The sequence below is a fragment of the Aquarana catesbeiana genome, linkage group LG03 (genome assembly GCF_042186555.1).
Source record: "Aquarana catesbeiana isolate 2022-GZ linkage group LG03, ASM4218655v1, whole genome shotgun sequence".
Taxonomy (NCBI): Eukaryota; Metazoa; Chordata; class Amphibia; order Anura; family Ranidae; genus Aquarana; species Aquarana catesbeiana.
Window position 1 is genome coordinate 641,731,233 of NC_133326.1, and position 18,795 is coordinate 641,750,027.

General features: G+C 46.3%; 1 protein-coding gene across 1 annotated transcript in view; it reads left to right on the forward strand.

Moving 5' to 3' along the window:
- The window catches only part of ICAM4 (intercellular adhesion molecule 4 (Landsteiner-Wiener blood group)), a 91,186-nt gene that overhangs the window by 38,295 nt on the left and 34,096 nt on the right, over positions 1-18,795 (forward strand). The window contains exons 3-4 of the mRNA XM_073622554.1: positions 13,613-13,927; positions 17,368-17,640. Coding sequence (XP_073478655.1) covers positions 13,613-13,927; positions 17,368-17,640 — 588 coding nt within the window. The remainder of the gene's footprint in view (positions 1-13,612; positions 13,928-17,367; positions 17,641-18,795) is intronic.

An 18,795-nucleotide genomic window follows, 5' to 3' on the forward strand; every position in this document is an offset into this window, starting at 1 on the left:
AATTCATATATAGGAAAAAAGGTCCACCGAACATACCAAAACTCACATATCAATCTGCAAAAAAATACATAAAAATCCTTTCTATATTCACTAAATAAAAAAGAAAATCTATTTGGTAAATATAAAAGAGGTGGGTAAGGTGGGCGAGGATTAGAGCCTGATAGAAATTTAAACTCCATTCCTTCTAGTGCCAAAAAAGAATTTTTGCAGGGTTAAAGTGGAAGTCCAGTCAAAAATGATTTCTATCAATAGTATATTAAATATCGTTACCTTTGATATTTTTTTCTGGCAAAGAGAGAGAGAGAGAGAGAGACCCAGCTGCTGTAAACAGCGGAGGCAGATCGATTTCTATTGCTCATTACATGTGAGTAATGAGTTTAAGGCTCCGTTTCCACTAGTGCAACTTGTCATGTGATTTTGAACACATAAAGTCGCATCACAAGTCACAGCCCAGATTTCAATGGCAAACGTTCTTATCTATGCGACTTTGAAAATCAGCGACTTTGAAAAGGTGCCTGCACTACTTTGATGCAACCTTTGATACGACTTTAATCCAGAGTGTAAAGTTTGATCAAAGCTGCACTCAAAGTCACACTCTAAGGCTCCATTCACACTAGCGCGTTTTTTGATGCATTTTGCATTTTGCAGAACTGCACGGGAATTTTTTAACATGGGTTCCTATGGAACATGTTCACATCAATGCCTTTTTGTTTCTCTGCATTTTTGGAAAGGGTCAGGGACTTTTTTTCATGCAAAATGCAGCGTTTTGCATGTAATAGAATTCAATGGACAAGCATCAAAAACGCAAGTGCACCGTTTTTGCAGCGTTTTTGCAGCGTTTTTGATGCGTTTTTGCCGTTTTTTTTCTATTTATTTATTTTTTTTTTAAATTTTTTTTAGACTGTAAAAAAAAACTGTAAAAAAAAAAAAACGCAAAACGCAAATCGCGGCAAAAACGCAGCAAAAACGCCGCAAAAACGCTGCTCAAAAACGTGGCAAGCATGAAAAAAAAACCTCCAAAAACGCCCAAAAGCAACATGCATAGGTGTGAATCGAGCCTAAATCGCAGAGCTTTGGAGTCGCACTAGTGGAAACGTAGTCTGAGGCTAGAGTGTGACTTTGGAGTGTGACTTTGATGCGACTTTGAGTGCAGCTTTGATCCAACTTTACACTCTCTGGATCAAAGTCGCATCAAAAGTTGCATCGAAGTAATGCAGGTACCTTTTCAAAGTCGCTGATTTTCAAAGTCGCATAGATGGGAACGGGTACCATTAAAATCAATAGGCTGTGACTTGTCATGTGACTTTGGTCACAGCCGCATGACAAGTCAAGTTTCCACTATTGCGACCCCAACGTTGCGTGATTTAGAGTGCAGCTTTGATCCAACTTTACACTCTCTGGATCAAATTGGCATCAAAGCATTGCAGGTACCTTTTCAAAGTCGCATAGATGGGAACGGGTGCCATTGAAATAAATGGGCTGTGACTTGTCATGCAACTTTATGTGTCCAAAGTTGCATGACAAGTCGCACTAGTAGAAACGGAGCCTTAGTGTGGCTGCCTGTACTGTTCCTTTAGTGTATAGTGATCATTGTAGACTGTAAGCTGAGACCCCAGAGCAGTTCCAGCTGCATTGACAGTTCCACACCCCGGTGCGCAGGGGGTGTGCTGGGTGTGCCTGGGCAGGCCCGGACTGGGACAGAAAATAGGCCCGGGCATTTTGGAATGAGCAGCCCATGACATCTTAACCCGCCCCTTCCCCACTCTCCATCCTGACGGATCTCCCGGGAGAGAGGAGGGGGAAACCCGGCAAAGGTGCGGGGGGCGAGGGGGACAGGGAAAGAGCAGGGGGGGCAGAGAGCACAGGGAAGAACTTTGAGAACATGGGGTAGGGCGAGACCACAGGAGAGCACTGTGGGGGGAGGCAGAAAGCATGAGGGGGCAGAGAGCACAGGGGAGAGGCAGAGAACACAGGGAGGAAGAGGAGAGCACAAGGGGGCCGGAGAGCATGGGGGGCTGGAGAGCTCAGGGGGTGGGGGGTTGGAGAGCATAGAGGGAAGCAAAAACACAGGGTGGGGCGTAGAGCACAGGGAGGGCAGGAGAGCATGGGGCGGAGAGCACAGGGGGGAGGTGGAAATCACTGGGGGGGGCTGTAGAGCACTGGGGGGAGGCGGAGGGCACAGGGGGCAGCAGAGAGCATGGGAGGAGGTGGAGAGCACAGGCGGTAGGCGGAGATCAATGGGGGGGCTGGAGAGCACTGGGGAAGAGGCGTAGGGCACAGGGGGGCAGCGTAGAGCATGGGGGAGGTGGAGATCACAGGGGGGGCTGGAGAGCACTGGGAGGGCTAGAGAGCACTGGGGGAGAGGCAGAGGGCACAGGGGGGCACCATAGAGCATGGGGGAGGTGGAGAGCACAGGGGGTCTGGAGAGCACTGGGGGAGCTAGAGAGCACTGGGGGGCTATAGAGCACTGGGGGGAGAGGAAGAGGGCACAGGGGGGCAGCGAAGAGCATGGGGGAGGTGGCGAGCACAGGGGGAGAGACGGAGGGCACAGGGGGCAGCGTAGAGCATGGGGGAGGTGGAGAGCACAGGAGAGAGGTGGAGAGAAGAGGGGGGCTGGAGAGCACTGGGGGGCTAAAAATTACGGGGGGGGGGCTGGAAAGCATTGGGGGGAGGTGAAGAGCACAGGGGGAGGTGGAGAGCACAGGGGGAGAGGTAGAGGGCACAGGGGGAGAGGTAGAGGGCACAGGGGGCAGCGTAGAGCATGGGGGGAGGTGGAGAGCACAGGAGGGAGGTGGAGAGAACAGGGGGAGAGGAGGAGGGCACAGGGGGGCAGCGTAGAGCATGGGGGGGGGTGGAGAGCACAGGGGGAGGTGAAAAGCACAGGGGGAGAGGCAGAGGGCACAAGGGGGCAGCATAGAGCATGGGGGAGGTGGAGAGTACAGGGGGAGAGACAGAGGGCACAGGGGGGCAGCATAGAGCATGGGAGGAGGTGGAGAGCACAGGGGGAGGTGAAAAGCACAGGGGGAGAGGCAGAGGGCACAGGGGGGCAGCATAGAGCATGGGGGAGGTGGAGAGCACAGGGGGAGAGACAGAGGGCACAGGGGGGCAGCGTAGAGCATGGGAGGAGGTGAAAAGCACAGGGGAAGAGGCGGAGGGGGGCTAGATACCACGGGGGAGCTAGAGGGCACTGGGTGGGCTGGAGAGCACTGGGGGAGAAGTGGAGGGCACAGGGGGGCATCGGAGAGCATGGGGGAGGTGGAGAGCACAGGAGGGAGGTGGAGAGAACAGGGGGGCTGGAGAGCCCTGGGGGGTGCTAGAGAGCACTGGGGGGGCTGGAGAGCATTGGGGGAGGTGAAGAGCACAGGGGGAGGTGGAGAGCACAGGGGGAGAGGCAGAGGGCACAGGGGGCAGCGTAGAGCATGGGGGGAGGTGAAAAGCACAGGGGGAGAGGCGGAGGGAACAGGGGGGCAGCATAGGGCATGGGGGATGTTAAGAGCACAGAAGGGAGGAGGAGAGCACGGGGGCTGGATAGCACGGGGGGCTAGAGAGCACTGGGTGGAGGTGGAGAGCACAGGGGGGGCTGGAGAGCACTGGGGGAGAAGTGGAGCGCACAGGGGGGCAGTGGAGAGCATGGGGGAGGTGGAGAGCACAGGAGGGAGGTGGAGAGCACAGGAGAGAGGTGAAAAGCACAGGGGGAGAGGCAGAGGGCACAGGGGGGCAGCATAGAGCATGGGGGAGGTGGAGAGCACAGGGGGAGAGACAGAGGGCACAGGGGGGCAGCGTAGAGCATGGGAGGAGGTGAAAAGCACAGGGGAAGAGGCGGAGGGGGGCTAGATACCACGGGGGAGCTAGAGGGCACTGGGTGGGCTGGAGAGCACTGGGGGAGAAGTGGAGGGCACAGGGGGGCATCGGAGAGCATGGGGGAGGTGGAGAGCACAGGAGGGAGGTGGAGAGAACAGGGGGGCTGGAGAGCCCTGGGGGGTGCTAGAGAGCACTGGGGGGGCTGGAGAGCATTGGGGGGAGGTGAAGAGCACAGGGGGAGGTGGAGAGCACAGGGGGAGAGGCAGGGGGCACAGGGGGCAGCGTAGAGCATGGGGGGAGGTGAAAAGCACAGGGGGAGAGGCGGAGGGAACAGGGGGGCAGCATAGGGCATGGGGGATGTTAAGAGCACAGAAGGGAGGAGGAGAGCACGGGGGCTGGATAGCACGGGGGGCTAGAGAGCACTGGGTGGAGGTGGAGAGCACAGGGGGGGCTGGAGAGCACTGGGGGAGAAGTGGAGCGCACAGGGGGGCAGTGGAGAGCATGGGGGAGGTGGAGAGCACAGGAGGGAGGTGGAGAGCACAGGAGAGAGGTGGAGAGCACAGGGGGCAGTGGAGAGCACAGGGGGAGAGACGGAGGGCACAGGGGGCAGCATAGAGCATGGGGGGAGGTGGAGAGCACTGGGGGGGCTGGAGAGCATTGGGGGAGGTGAAGAGCACAGCTGGGGGGAGGCGGAGGGCACAGGGGGGCAGCGTAGAGCATGGGGGATGTGGAGAGCACAGGGGGGCCTGGATAGCACTGGGGGAGAAGTGGAGGGCACAGGGGGCAGCAGAGAGCATGGGGGAGGTAGATATCACAGGGTGGGAGGTGGAGAGCACATGGAGAGAGGCAGAGGGCACAGAGGGGCAGCAGAGAGCATGGGGGAGGTGGAGAACACTGTGGGGGGTAGAGAACACTGTGGGGGCAGCAGAAATAAGCAGGACAAGAGGAGCGGTGGGGGTGGCTGCATATAGAAGAATTATTCTCTCCATCTTCCTCCCGCAGTACCTGACAGCCTGCGAGAGGGAGAGGAGCAGAAGCAGGCATTCAGAGACTGCGAGAGGGAGATGGAGAGAATAATTCTTCTATATGCAGCCGCCCCCACCGCTCCTCTTATGCAGGTTACAGGGCGCCACACTTACCTACGTTCTCTCTGATCCGGCTGCAGCAGACTCCTCTCCCCTTCGTGGCCACGCCCCCCAGCACCAACGGCTTAACTATACTGGCGGCCGTGGAGAGGTGTCTCCTCTAGCTCCTCCCCCCTTCATGTTTCCATCCCCCTGTTGCCGATGGCTGAGCCTGAGCTGAACTGGCAGCCGGGCGGCCGCGGAAAGGTCGGGGACTGGCGCGGGCTTAAAGAGCAGCCTGCCTTGGCCCTGCAAGCAAGAACATGCGGCCCGGACGCCCCGGCCCACCTGGCATTTGCCCGGTTTGCCCTATGGCAGATTCCCCTGCTGATTTTACCAAAGCCCCCCCAATGCAGCTCCTAAAAAAATTGTAAGAAGTAATAAAAAAAAATATTAATAAAAAAACTACTGACACCAACTTCTGACCTACTGACAAGTCCACTGCTCTACTGACGCCATCCACTGCCCTACTAACACTGTACATGTTTTAATACATTTTGGGGTGCACACTCTAATGCAATAGGCTGCGCACACCTATGGCTATACTGTATATGCGCCCTGCACCTCCCACCCCCCCCCCCCCCCCGTGTTATGTGTGGATGGGGCTTTTTTTTATCTCTTCATTTTCTCATGAATTAGGATGTACAATGCATCCTTACTGAACACTGGGCGGGAACCTATGATCAGCTCCTCCCATCCTGTATACACCCACTGGCTACACAGGAACAGTGCCCCTCCCAGGAAGTGGTGTCACTAGCTTTCAGTAACCACACCCACTGGCTGCTTTTAGACTCAAAAGGAGGTAGAATTGACTTCATGAGACGGCACTGGATACTGCAAAATGAAGGTAGAAAGACTGAGGCTGAACTTGGCTCACATTAATGGTTGCAGGGAAAATTTAAGTGTTAGGGTGGACTTCCACTTTAAGCTCTAGGGCCCTTTCACACTGATTACGTTTTTTCCAGTTTTTTTTTTTTTTCCTTGCAAGAAAAATGTTTCCTTTTAAATCCTATGGGACTTTTCACACCACCCCGGTGCAGTGCATTTTGAAAAGTCCCACATGCTGCATCTTTGGTGCGGTTTTGAAACCACACCCAAAGAACAGCTTCCCACTAAAATGAATCGAAATTGTGGCAAAATCACTGTGAAATTGTAGTAAAAGCACACCGCGATTTTGCATTTTTGAGTCACATGTCTATTTTTCACAGGTGCAGGCAACCCAAAAACGCACAGCAAACACATCTAAAACACAGCAAAATTGAGGTAAAAACGCATATGCATTTTTTCTGTGATTTTGCTAAAGGGCAGTGTGAAAGTACCCTTAAATGGATATAACTAAATATAATTAAATACAATATAAATCTGTTGTGACATTTACCTTTAAGTTTAGGTTCACACTAGATGAGGTGTGAATTTGTTGCGGATTCAGCACTGCATCGAAATCGCAATCTGTCCATACGATCCAATTCTGGTGCCTACAAAAAAGGGTCCTGCACCAGTTTGGTGCGAATGCGAGGTGATTTGAGCCATCCAAATCTAGGGCTGAAATCGAACCCCAAAGACATCGCATGTAATTCGCACAGGAATGTGCTGCGATTCTTGTGCAATTACATGCAGTGCCTGCACCACAGCAGTGTGAACCCAGGCTAAATGGAGATTTTTTTTTCAAGGATTCAGTCCACTAGTCAGGGGAATTCATAAAGAGTGTCTAAGACATTGAGAGTTCCAGAATGCCTCCGCACGATAAATGTTGGTGCTGGCTAGAGTTTCATGTACTTGTTGGAGGCAGGTACATCAATCAAGGGCACGCTCCATGTGCGGAGGTGCACTCCACCCTTGGTGCAACTGTACTTCCTCCTCCCGCTGCAGATTTAACACAGACAGTGCAGCAGCAGGGAGATTTGTATTTGGTGGGGAGAGCCTAATGGAGATTCACAGATGCTAGTTGTTTCCCATTGAGTTTTCTCCCATTGTGATTGGCAGTGGGCAGAGCATTAGCCAATAGACAGCTTGCTAGAATCTGCCCACTGCCTGCTGTCAGTTACAAGGAGAGAGCGGACCTGATGAGGGACTACTGTCCCTGCTTCCCCATAGGGCTCTACCCACTACAGAGTCACTGTTTGCTAGGAGGCTGTATACTGTGAATCTGACAGCATCCTTAACAACCATATATATGTATGTGTGTGTATGTATGTATATATATATATATACACACAGTCAGGTCCATAAATATTGGGACATCAACACAATTCTAACCTTTTTGGCTCTATACACCACCACAATTGGTTTGAAATTAAACAAACAAGATGTGCTTTAACTGCAGACTTTCAGCTTTAATTTGAGGGTATTTACATCCAAATCAGGTGAACGGTGTAGGAATTACAACAGTTTGTATATGTGCCTCCCACTTTTTGAGGGACCAAAAGTAATGGGACAGATTAACAATCATCCATCAAACTTTCACTTTTTAATACTTGGTTGCAAATCCTTTGCAGTCAATTACAGCCTGAAGTCTGGAACGCATAGACATCACCAGACGCTGGGTTTCATCCCAGGTGATGCTTTGCCAGGCCTCTACTGCAACTGTCTTCAGTTCCTGCTTGTTCTTGGGGCATTTTCCCTTCAGTTTTGTCTTCAGCAAGTGAAATGCATGCTCAATCGGATTCAGGTCAGGGGATTGACTTGACCATTGCATAACATTCCACTTCTTTCCCTTAAAAAACTCTTTGGTTGCTTTCACAGTATGCTTCGGGTCATTGTCCATCTGCACTGTGAAGCGCCGTCCAATGAGTTCTGAAGCATTTTGCTGAATATGAGCAGATAATATTGCCCGAAACACTTCAGAATTCATCCTGCTGCTTTTGTCAGCAGTCACATCATCAATAAATACAAGAGAACCAGTTCCATTGGCAGCCATACATGCCCACGCCATGACACTACCACCACCATGCTTCACTGATGAGGTGGTATTCTTTGGATCATGAGCAGTTCCTTTCCTTCTCCATACTCTTCTCTTCCCATCACTCTGGCACAAGTTGATCTTGGTCTCATCTGTCCATAGAATGTTGTTCCAGAACTGTGAAGGCTTTTTTAGATGTTGTTTGGCAAACTCTAATCTGGCCTTCCTGTTTTTGAGGCTCACCAATGGTTTACATCTTGTAGTGAACCCTCTGTATTCACTCTGGTGAAGTCTTCTCTTGTTTGTTGACTTTGACACACATACACCTACCTCCTGGAGAGTGTTCTTGATCTAGCCAACTGTTGTGAAGGGTATTTTCTTCACCAGGGAAAGAATTCTTTGGTCATCCACCACAGTTGTTTTCCATGGTCTTCTGGGTCTTTTGGTGTTGCTGAGCTCACTGGTGAGTTCTTTCTTTTTAAGGATGTTCTAAACAGTTGATTTGGCCACACCTAATGTTTTTGCTATCTCTCTGATGGGTTTGTTTTGTTTTTTCAGCCTAATGATGGCTTGCTTCACTGATAGTGACAGCTTTTTGGATCTCATATTGAGAGTTGACAGCAACAGATTCTAAATGCAAAAAGCATACTTGAAATGAAATCTGGACCTTTTATGTGTTCCTTGTAAATGGGATAATGAGGGAATAACACACACCTGGCCATGGAACAGCTGAGCAGCCAATTGTCCCATTACTTTTGGTCCCTTAAAAAGTGGGAGGCACATATACAAACTGTTGTAATTCCTACACCGTTCACCTGATTTGGATGTAAATACCCTCAAATTAAAGCTGAAAGTCTGCAGTTAAAGCACAGCTTACTTGTAGATTACAATTGTGTCGATGTCCAAATATTTATGGACCTGACTGTATATATATATTTTCTATTTATTGATGTTATGTAGCGGTACCCCCGTAAGGGCTGCTGATTTGGTTACTTAGCCGTCCGCCAATCACCCTGCTGCCATCCTCCTTACGATCAATTAACTCGAACAGTCAGTTTCATGGTTTTGTCATATTTATTTTGGGATATTACTTGAACTTGGAAAAGGGATGATACGAGATGCCTATAACATTTAACACATTGAACGTTAATGTAGTTGTTCATTGGCCTTGCAAAAACTGGATACACTGCTTGCACCTCTGTCTTTCATTTGAATAACTCTCCTGCAGACTATTACTTCCTTGTACAAATCCTTACTGCAAAGCATTCTATTTCTTCCTTCTATTTGAACAAAGAAGAATCACTCTGAATAATTCCTCCTTGTAGACCATGATGGGATTGTCCATGCGAATCAAAGAGCCAGAAGCGCACACTGCTTCTCTCCGATGGCCCAGAGAATCGGACAGCCACACAGTCTTTGGAAGGAACTACCATCGTGCTAACCAGGCCGGAGATGACTTGGCATCTCCAGACGACGGCCTGACACATGGCAATGAGCAGACCACTGCTTTCAGCCAGTCCAGGGCTATCAACGCTGTGTTCCCCAGGCCACAGCATTCTGCACTGACCTTTCTCTAGGAGGATTATAGTTCTGTGTCCCTGGTCACAGAACACTGCTCTACTTTCCTCCGCTTGACTGCTACTTCTTCCTTCCAGATCTCCTCCAGCATGCAAGTCCTGTGTTCCCCGGTCACAGCAGCTTGATACTTCTTTAAGGATGAAGCTCTTTATCTTAAGCTCCCTCCTGGCGGTGTCTCTATCCCTCCTCCACACAGTGCATCCCCACGTGGGGACGCCCGGAACAGCAACTCAATATCATTTCTGATTGTCTGTTTCTACTTTCCAGAACTCCTCCCTGGAAACACGTGACCCCAGCTTATATGGGAGGCCTGCCCCCTGCCAATACCAGAAGATAATTGGTCAGAGCTCCTCACATGAACTGCCTGCCACTCAGATCTCAAGTCCAACCCCTCTTCCAGAACCATCCGTCTGAAAGCAGGGGAAGCATCTCTGAGTCAGAGCACAGGTGGCCACACCTCCCACTACACTGAACACTCCCAGACCCAGAATCACAACAACCAGGCCCAGCCTAAAGCACAGGCTAAATTTACCTGCATCTGAGCCCTGTGCTTAGAAAATTCTACTCTAGCACCTACCTTTAGGTAGAGGGTGCTACATTTATATATAAAATGTTTGGGGGTTCTAAGTAATTTTATATAAAAAAAATACTGATTTTAACTTGTAAGCAACAATGTCAGCAAAAGGCCTGGTCTTCAAATGGCTAAGTTGGTGAACAGACACAGGGAGAGCATCTGTCCCTGTAGCAGTGCAGGGCATATTTGCCGCCTCTACCCCCTCCCTGTCACTGGTTGGTAAGGATGCTGTCAGATTCACAGTATGCAGCCTCCTAGCAAACAGTGACTCTGCAGTGGGTAGAGCCGTGTGTGTGTATTTTTTATATCACACTGTATTTGCACAGCGATCTTCCAAGCGCAATTTATTTGAAAAAAAAAAAAAAAACTTCAATGAATTAAAAAAAACAGTAAAGTTGACCCAATTTTTTTGTATAATGTGAAAGACGATGTTATGCTTTGTAAATGGATGCCTAACATGTCATGCTTTAAAATTACGCACACATTAGTGGAATGGTGACAAACTATTGTACTTAAAAATCTCCATAGGCGGCACTTTAAACATTTTTAACAGGTACTTGTTTAGAGTTACAGAGGGGGTCTTGTGCTAGAATTATTGATCTCATTCTAACGATCGTGGCAATACCTCACATGTGCGGTTTGAATACTGTTTACATTTGTGGCGCACCTTACGTATGCGTTCACTTCTGCGTGCGAGTGCGGAGGGATGGGGTACTATAATCCTTTTTTTTTTTTTACACTGTCCCTTTACATTTTTTTTTATTTTGTTTTTTTATTTTGTTATTTTATTTTATTGCTGTCACAAGAAATGTAGACATCCCTTGTTCTCTGGGGTCCCCCAGTGGCTCTCGCAGCTCCTCTCCACATCAGATAACCCCCAGGAGAAGCGCTCTTCCGGGGGGTTACCTTTTGGGCGCGCTCCTGACTCCATCATTCGGCGACCATAGCTGCCGAATGTATGACTCGGCCCCGGGTGCCCCTAATGGACGGGCTGCCCCTGATCAGTGGACAGCAACGGGCGATTTTCATGTGGCCATTGAATTTGAGTGATCAGGCATGTTGGAAAATTTTTAATAAACTAACCAATTTCTAATCAATGATGGGAGAATTGTGCCAGAAATATGTTCGAAAAAGAAATGCACATGAGCTGTGACCTAGAAAAGAAGATTCCCGGCCACATTTCTTTTCTGAGCAATATGAGGTGAAATCGAAGACTTGGTTGGTTGAATTTCAAAATCAATGGTGGCACCATCGGATTACAAAACACACAGAATTTCTGATTTTCAAAAGAAAATTTGTTCGGAATTCAACCCATGTATGGCCTGCATGAGAGCTTTGAAGATAAACAAGTAAACACTACAGATATATGTGCTTAGTTCAGATTTCATGACTGAGGTTTACAACCATTGTAACCGCTTGCCGACCGTATACAGTACATATAGAGCGGCAAGGTGGCTCTCCTACACTGGACCACGTACCTAGTACGTGATCCGGGCACCGTGCTAGGGAGCGCGCCCTTACGTCCCCGCTGTACTGCGATTGGCTGCAGCGCAAACCAATCAGTGGGTGCTGGCCACTGATTGGTTGCTGGAACCTGCGATTGCCTCCGGAGATTACCAATGAGAGCCCTACGTAGGTAAACAAACACAGGGCTCTCTTCTGACAGCAGCAACATGCTTTGTTTTTTTTCTTTTCCTTCCTGCAAAGCAAGAAGTAAAAAACAGCACATTACATAGTGAAAACACCTCACACAGTAAAACTTGTTGGCCATACATTCATTCTTTCTTTTTTCACATTTTTCTCCCTCACTCTTTTCCACTACTTTTTATATACTTCAACATCAGTTCACTCACTTACCACTTATTTTTCACAGGTCCCCCTTATCTTGGGGAAAACCGTCCCATCTGCCCCCCCTCCTCTCATCACTCACCATTGTCACTCCCCTCTGTGACCCACCTGGGGAGTTGTTTGGGCTGGATTTGTGTCGCCCGGATATGCCCCCTCAGCTCCGGGATGTGGCATCTCTGGCTGGCCTGAGTCATGTGACCGCACCGCCATTGCGCAGATATATATGTAAGTTTGTGGGTTAAGTGTACATATGTGAGGGACATATTCTACATATGCCCACCCTTTTTTCCTGAACCCCCCCCCCTTTTTTACAATATGGTTGTTTTCCATATCCATAGGTTACCATTGCGGTTTTGCTCCTGACGCGTGGCTAAAAGGTCCCGAAACGCGTAGAGCTTACAATTACCGATAGGTGTACCCAATTCATAATCATGTATTGACGTTCCATCTTTATCTGTGTTTTTCCTTTGTAACCCTTCCCAATTGACACTTCAATGTGTCACATATTTCTATATCATTTGTGTTTTTTGGATTTTTAATTTTTCATGTATTTGTAAACAAGTCCTTGTTGGAATGTATATCTTGATGAAAAATAGAGTATTAATATTAGCTATGTGCAAGAATACTATGTAAATATATGATCAATTTCAATAAATTAAAACCTGCTTTTTACTAAATTTTTGTATTTGCTCCCGTGCCCTCATTCAAAGTCCCGCCCTTTGCTTTTTTCTTTATATGTTGGCCATGCATTTAACTCCTTGATCGCCCCTGATGTTAACCCCTTCCCAGCCACCTATAAGTTGCTGATTGCCGCCATTACTAGTAAAAAAAATGAATAAATAAAAATTCCATAAATATATCCCATAGTCTTTGGATACTGTAACATTTGAGCAAACCAATCAATATACGCTTATTGTGATTTTTATTTTTTTTTACCAAAAATATGTAGCAGAATACATATTGGCCTAAATTAATGAAGAAATTAGTTTTTTTTACATTTTTATTATTGCATATGTTTTATAGCAGAAAGTAAAAAAATTTTTTTTTTTTTCCAAAAGTGTCGTCTTTTTTTGTTTATAGCGCAAAAATTCAAAAACGCAGAGGTGATCAAATACCACCAAAAGAAAGCTCTATTTTTGGGAAAAAAAGTGACATAAATTTTATTTGGGTACAGTGTCGCACGACCGCACAATTGTCAGTCAATATAACGCAGTGTCGTATCGCAAAAAAATGGGCTGGTCATGAAGGGGGTTAAACCTTCCGGAGCTGAAGTGGTTGAAGATTTCCAGGTACGGTATATTTTTACATGGTTACATGAACCGATGTAACTATATACTGTATATACCATACCTGGCCAATGCCCCTGGAAAGCCGGAAATCTCTGAAGTAGACTCCGCTATTACGATGATCTCTATTTGCCCCCCTTGGTTCCCCTCTGAGTAGCTGCCCCTGCCAAGCGGCCAACCTCCTGTTTTCAGAAGAATGCAATAATTCTGAACACAGGAAGATAGCTCACTGGCATGGGCACCATTAAGAGAATGCTTTGCATTTTCTAAATTAATTCAAAGTTTTCTCTGATTGGACTAAGTGGAGAGTGTGATGTCACCATGTGATATGCTTCTTTCTGTGATACTCTTTATTGGTTAATTTAATTTATTAATGATGCAAGCTTTGATCCCTTTTTTGGCTTTATACAATTCCATACTACATATTAGCATATTCCACTTTCAATAATAATATCTCTCTGGATGGACACAGTGGAGTGACTTGAATTTTTTGTAATTTCAGTTCTACCATCTAAATTGGACATAGACCTGAAGGAGGAACTGGAGGAGGACAAAGAACATGAAGTCACGTGCTCAGTGTATGGTGTGGCTCCTGTCCAATATGTCGTTTTATCAGTGACCAGAGGAGGAGAAACATTTTTAAGTAAACCATATGAAGAGGACACCAGAATAGGCCCACAAGACTTGACGGAAACATTTAAGTTTAATGCAACTCGTAGTGACAACCTGCAGGACTTTGCCTGCCAAGTCACATTAAATCTTACGAAAGTCCCCAATACCACTGTGCGGACATTTCCTGTCACTGTCATGACATATGGTAAGTCAGATCATCTACATAATGTACACACTCTATAATGGTTTTCTGAAATCTCTTTGCTCTGCCTATAAATGGCTGCTTTTTCAATCATGAAAATGTTTTTAAAAACAACTCCTTAGACATTTTAAAGAGTACCTGTAAAAATGTACGCTGCAATGAACAGAGATAGAGTGGACAGAATGTAGGGTAATTTTGAGAGATGATGTTAAACCAGTCGTTTTTCCACTTTCCATACCAATTCACCTTTTTGGCATTATCTTCCAACTTTTTTTTGTATATGGCTATTATCCACTTGACCCCTTTGGAAAGAAAATTTCTTAGTACCCCCAACAGCAGAGGCCCTAGAGAAGAAATTGGTGGGTTTTGCAATTTTTTTTTGTCACAGGGTATTTGTGCAGCAGTTTTTCAAATGCAGTAAAAAAAAAAAACTTTTTGGAATTTTAATGCAAAAAAAACTATGCATAACCCAATTTTTTTGGTAAAATATAAAAGATGATGATACGCCAAGTAAATGGATACCAAACATGTTACGCTTAAGACTGCGCCTGTGCAACGGAAATAAACTATGATAATTTCACCATCCATAGGCGAGGCTATAAAAGCCTTTTCAGGCTATTACTTTAGATTTACAGAGGAGGTCTGGTGCTAGAATTACCGCCCATGATCTGACGTTCACAGTAATACCTCACATGTGTGAGATGATCTTGCTTTGCGTGAGTGCAGAACCAGCTCGTGCATTCAACTTTGTGTGCGAGCACGGGGGGGGAGACAGGTACTTTAAAGAAAAAAATTATTATTTTTACACTGTCGCTTTAAATTTGACCACTTTTATTGCTGCCACAACTAATGTAAACATCACTTATGACAGTAATCAATAGGCATGCGTCAGGTCCTTTTTATGGAGAGATCTGCGGTCTATAAGACCCCAAATCCCTCCTTTGCCCTTAAAAGCATTTGATCACAGTAAGATTGGTCATTGTTTCTGGGTTACTATATCATAGAGTCAGACAAAGCCAATTTGGTCTTTGCTCGGCTCTATGATCAGCTGGTGGAAGTCCCGGCTCGTTGATCAGGACTCCTGGTGGGACGGGAGATCACGGAAAAGCTGCAGAAGGTGACGAGAACGGGCAGCGCTGCCAAAGTGCCTGAAAAGCCCTTCAGCAGCACCACAACACGGACGCTTTTAAGGCTACTTTCACACTGGGGTAGGGGTATGTTAGCGGGTAAAGCACCGCTAGTTTTAGTGGTGATTTACCGTTGTTTTGGTGGCACTTTCAACCCCTGCTGGCGGCCAAAGAAAGGATTAAAAGTGACCCTGTTGCGGCGCTAACCATTCATTTCAATGGGCAGGGCGTTTTGGGGGCGCTCCCAAACCGCCCCAAAGATGCTGCTTGCAGGACTTTTTTTTCCGTCCCACAAGCGCACTGGGGAGGCATGAGAGGCACTTTTCAGGTGTTTTACAGGTGCTATTTTTAGAGCTAAAATGCCTGAAAAGCACCTCAGTGTGAAGGGGGTCTAGGCCCTAGCTAGATCCCCCCCCCCTAATTCTTCCATGTTCCCTTAGTCAGTGTTAGTACTGCGTAAAGATGGGGCTTAAAGTCATTGGGGTTGATTTACTAAAGGCAAATCCACTTTGCACTACAAGTGCACTGCTCTGCTGATTGTATCCAAACATGTACAAGCAAAAATGCTGTGTGTTATTTTCCTTGCATGTCCCCCTCAGATCTACAGCGACTGCACTTCCAAGTGCATTTGCAGTGCACTTGTAGTGCAAAGTGAATTCGCCTTTAAGTCAACCCCATGGTTTTCTACTTCAAAAGACTTGAAACTAATTCTTTGTACTGCAATTAGCTGAAGTAAAGTTGTATTGGATTCCGCTTTAGTGTCTTATTGATGAGTTAAGAGAAGTATGGCTTTTTTTTTAAATCATTTTTATCTAGGTGGATGCAGAACCGGTCTGATGCTGTATCTGTCCCCCACCAGCTCTAAGACTGAGAACTGAGCAATCAAACACCACTGATCGTTCAGTTCCCGCTAGCGGACGAAAAATGCAGCTAAAACAACGGTAAAGAGCTGCTAAGACTAGCGGCACTTTAATACTAATGCACCCCCGCCCCAGTGTGAAAATAGCCTTAACTAACTAGAGCTAAAGAGGGAAGGACAGGGAGAGATACCAAATCACCTAAGTAAACAAGTTGCAGTGTCTCTAAATCTCCACTAGATGTCAGCACACTACAGAACAATAATAACCTGATCCAGTTCAACACAACAAAAATACATATAGGTGGGACAAAACAGTATGAGAGATTGTCCAGATTATAGGTATTGTCATTCATAATGATGTTATGAGCTGGTGGATACAGGTGGGTAGTTTGTGAGGCTTTAGGTATTGGGTTTGAAATGTTAGCTGCTGCTGCTGCAAAGGAGCCTACTATAATCATTTCTTAATACGAATGATATGAATGAAAAAAAAATGGGAGGGACTTTGGACTTTCTAGGCACAGTGAAACCAAGTATATCACAAAAATAGTTTATTGAGAAAACATAAGCATAGATAAAACATTAATTGTTAAAAAAACACAAATCATCGTGTATGCATGAATACTTAATAATGTTGCTGCTATACAAAACCATCTATATGTATAAGGACTCGGACATAAGGATGGCCATCCAAGGTGAGTAGAGGTCCGAGAGGGTGGCTGGATAGCAAATCAACAGAGATATTATTTCATATCAGGGATGTGCTCAACATGTTACGCGTGTCTTCACGCTTCTTCAGGAGAGAATAATGTTGTGGCTGACAAGATAAATAAGGTAATATAATTACTATATAGTAATCTACTGACAAAGTAAACAAAAAGAGCATAAAAACAATAGTACAAATAATTGTGCTGGCCAGATCGCAACGGCAAGGGAAAGGCAACCAAAGAGAGCAATGAAAAGTCACTACGGGGGCGTGCAGAACATGGTATTCTAGTGTATATAAGGTATAGGTAGTAATTTGGGCATTTGCAATAAGTAGCCCATAAATGGTGTTCAGGTATCCACAGTACCACTCTGTGTTATGATACATTTACATTTGTGAATGATATAAATGAGTGTTGATTGGTTACTGTGGATTGCTGCTCTTTGCACACTCTCATGCCTCTTTTCTTTACATTACTCAATAAGCCCTTTTATGTTGTAATTCATAGTGGGTTTTGTTAATGCCTCTTGGGGGTTTGCACCATTATTCTTTGTTTATTTAAAAAAAAAAAAATACATATGTTTTTAGTGATGTATAATGCTTATTGGTCACCACCGACATACACCAAAAACTACGGCAATAGCACTACATTTAATTTGAGAATATAGGGTAGCGCTGCACTTTTTTAGTTTTGGTTAAACCCATTTATGTGAAAGGCATCAGTAATATATTTCTGTGTTATTTCTGATGACAGCTCTGCCGGAGGATCCCCGCATTACAGCCGAGACGTGGGTGGAAAAAGGGACAGAGACTTCAGTCAGCTGTGAGGTCCCCCGTGCATTCCCTCCACATAATATCACTACAGTGTTGTCTGTTGAGGGTTATCCTAATACCAGTGTCACTGGGAATGTGTTTGTTTCATTCAGTCTGGATACCAATGTACTACCGGCGGCTCGGCATAATTTGGTCTGTGTATCTCAAGTGTTCAGTGCCTCTAAGGAGAGCAAAAAGCACATATATATTTATGGTAAGTACATGTTCCTCACTATACTATACATGCTGTCCACTCTTTTCTTCTTTAAAAAAAAAACTCAATTTGTATTTTTTAATTGTGAATGTGTTCTACTTCCATCATGTTACTTGAAGCCTTAATCTGGGTAGCAGAAATAAATTATACCCACCCCCCCCCCACACTCCCACCCATACCGACCCACTCCCACCCACACACCACAAGCAATGAATCCTTGTTTAGTCTTTAGGGCCGGTGCAATTTTTTATGCATCAAGAATGCATGGGCCGTAGATCATATGGGTTCCAGTGGCATAGTTCACACCAGTGCAGTCAGTTCCAGTGCAGAAAAAAAAAAAAAGAAAGTTGAACAGTATGCATTTTTTTTCTGCACAGAACTGTACTGGAATGTTGCAGGATGCACTGGAGCGCATACAAAAAAAACAGGAAACCTTGGAAAAAACAAGGGGAAAATTGCACTGCAACGCAATGAAAGCGCATCAAAAATGTGCATGCAGAAACGCATCTGGAGTGAGTTTTTGTCATGTGACCTATAAGCAAAAAGGCATCCAGAATGCGTTTCTGTGATGTCAACTGTCCCTTAGTCTAGGGCAGGGGTCTCAAACTGGTGGCCCTCCAGCTGTTGCAGAACTACAAGTCCCATGAGGCATTGCTAGGCTGACAGTTACAAGCATGACTCCCACAGGCAGAGGCATGATGGGATTTGTAGTTCCGCAACAGCTAAAGGGCTGCTAGTTTGAGACTCCTGGTCTAGGAGAGAAGAGTAAGCGTTACTTTATTCCACTGTTCTGCAGGTCCCCCACGCCCTTCTCCCCCATAGCTGGTTGCCTATGCCACTCCTCGGGTCACAGGCTTTCAAGCATAATTACATACAACTTATCTCCGAACACAATCCCATAGACAAAACATAAATGTAACTCTTGCAGGGGGGGGGGGGGTGTCAAAGGACACTATCCCGGTGTTTCATTTTAATTCTCCTCTACGTCCCTCATGGCACCATACCTTCCAGCCCCTCAGTGTGCTTACAAAGCATTGTATAGGACAGACCTGGACCCCTGATAAGTATTACACGTACATAAGGAGAGTTGAGGAAAGTGCAGGACAACCTACCCTTCTAGTCTTCTATCCACACCAATTACACAATCATGGTGCC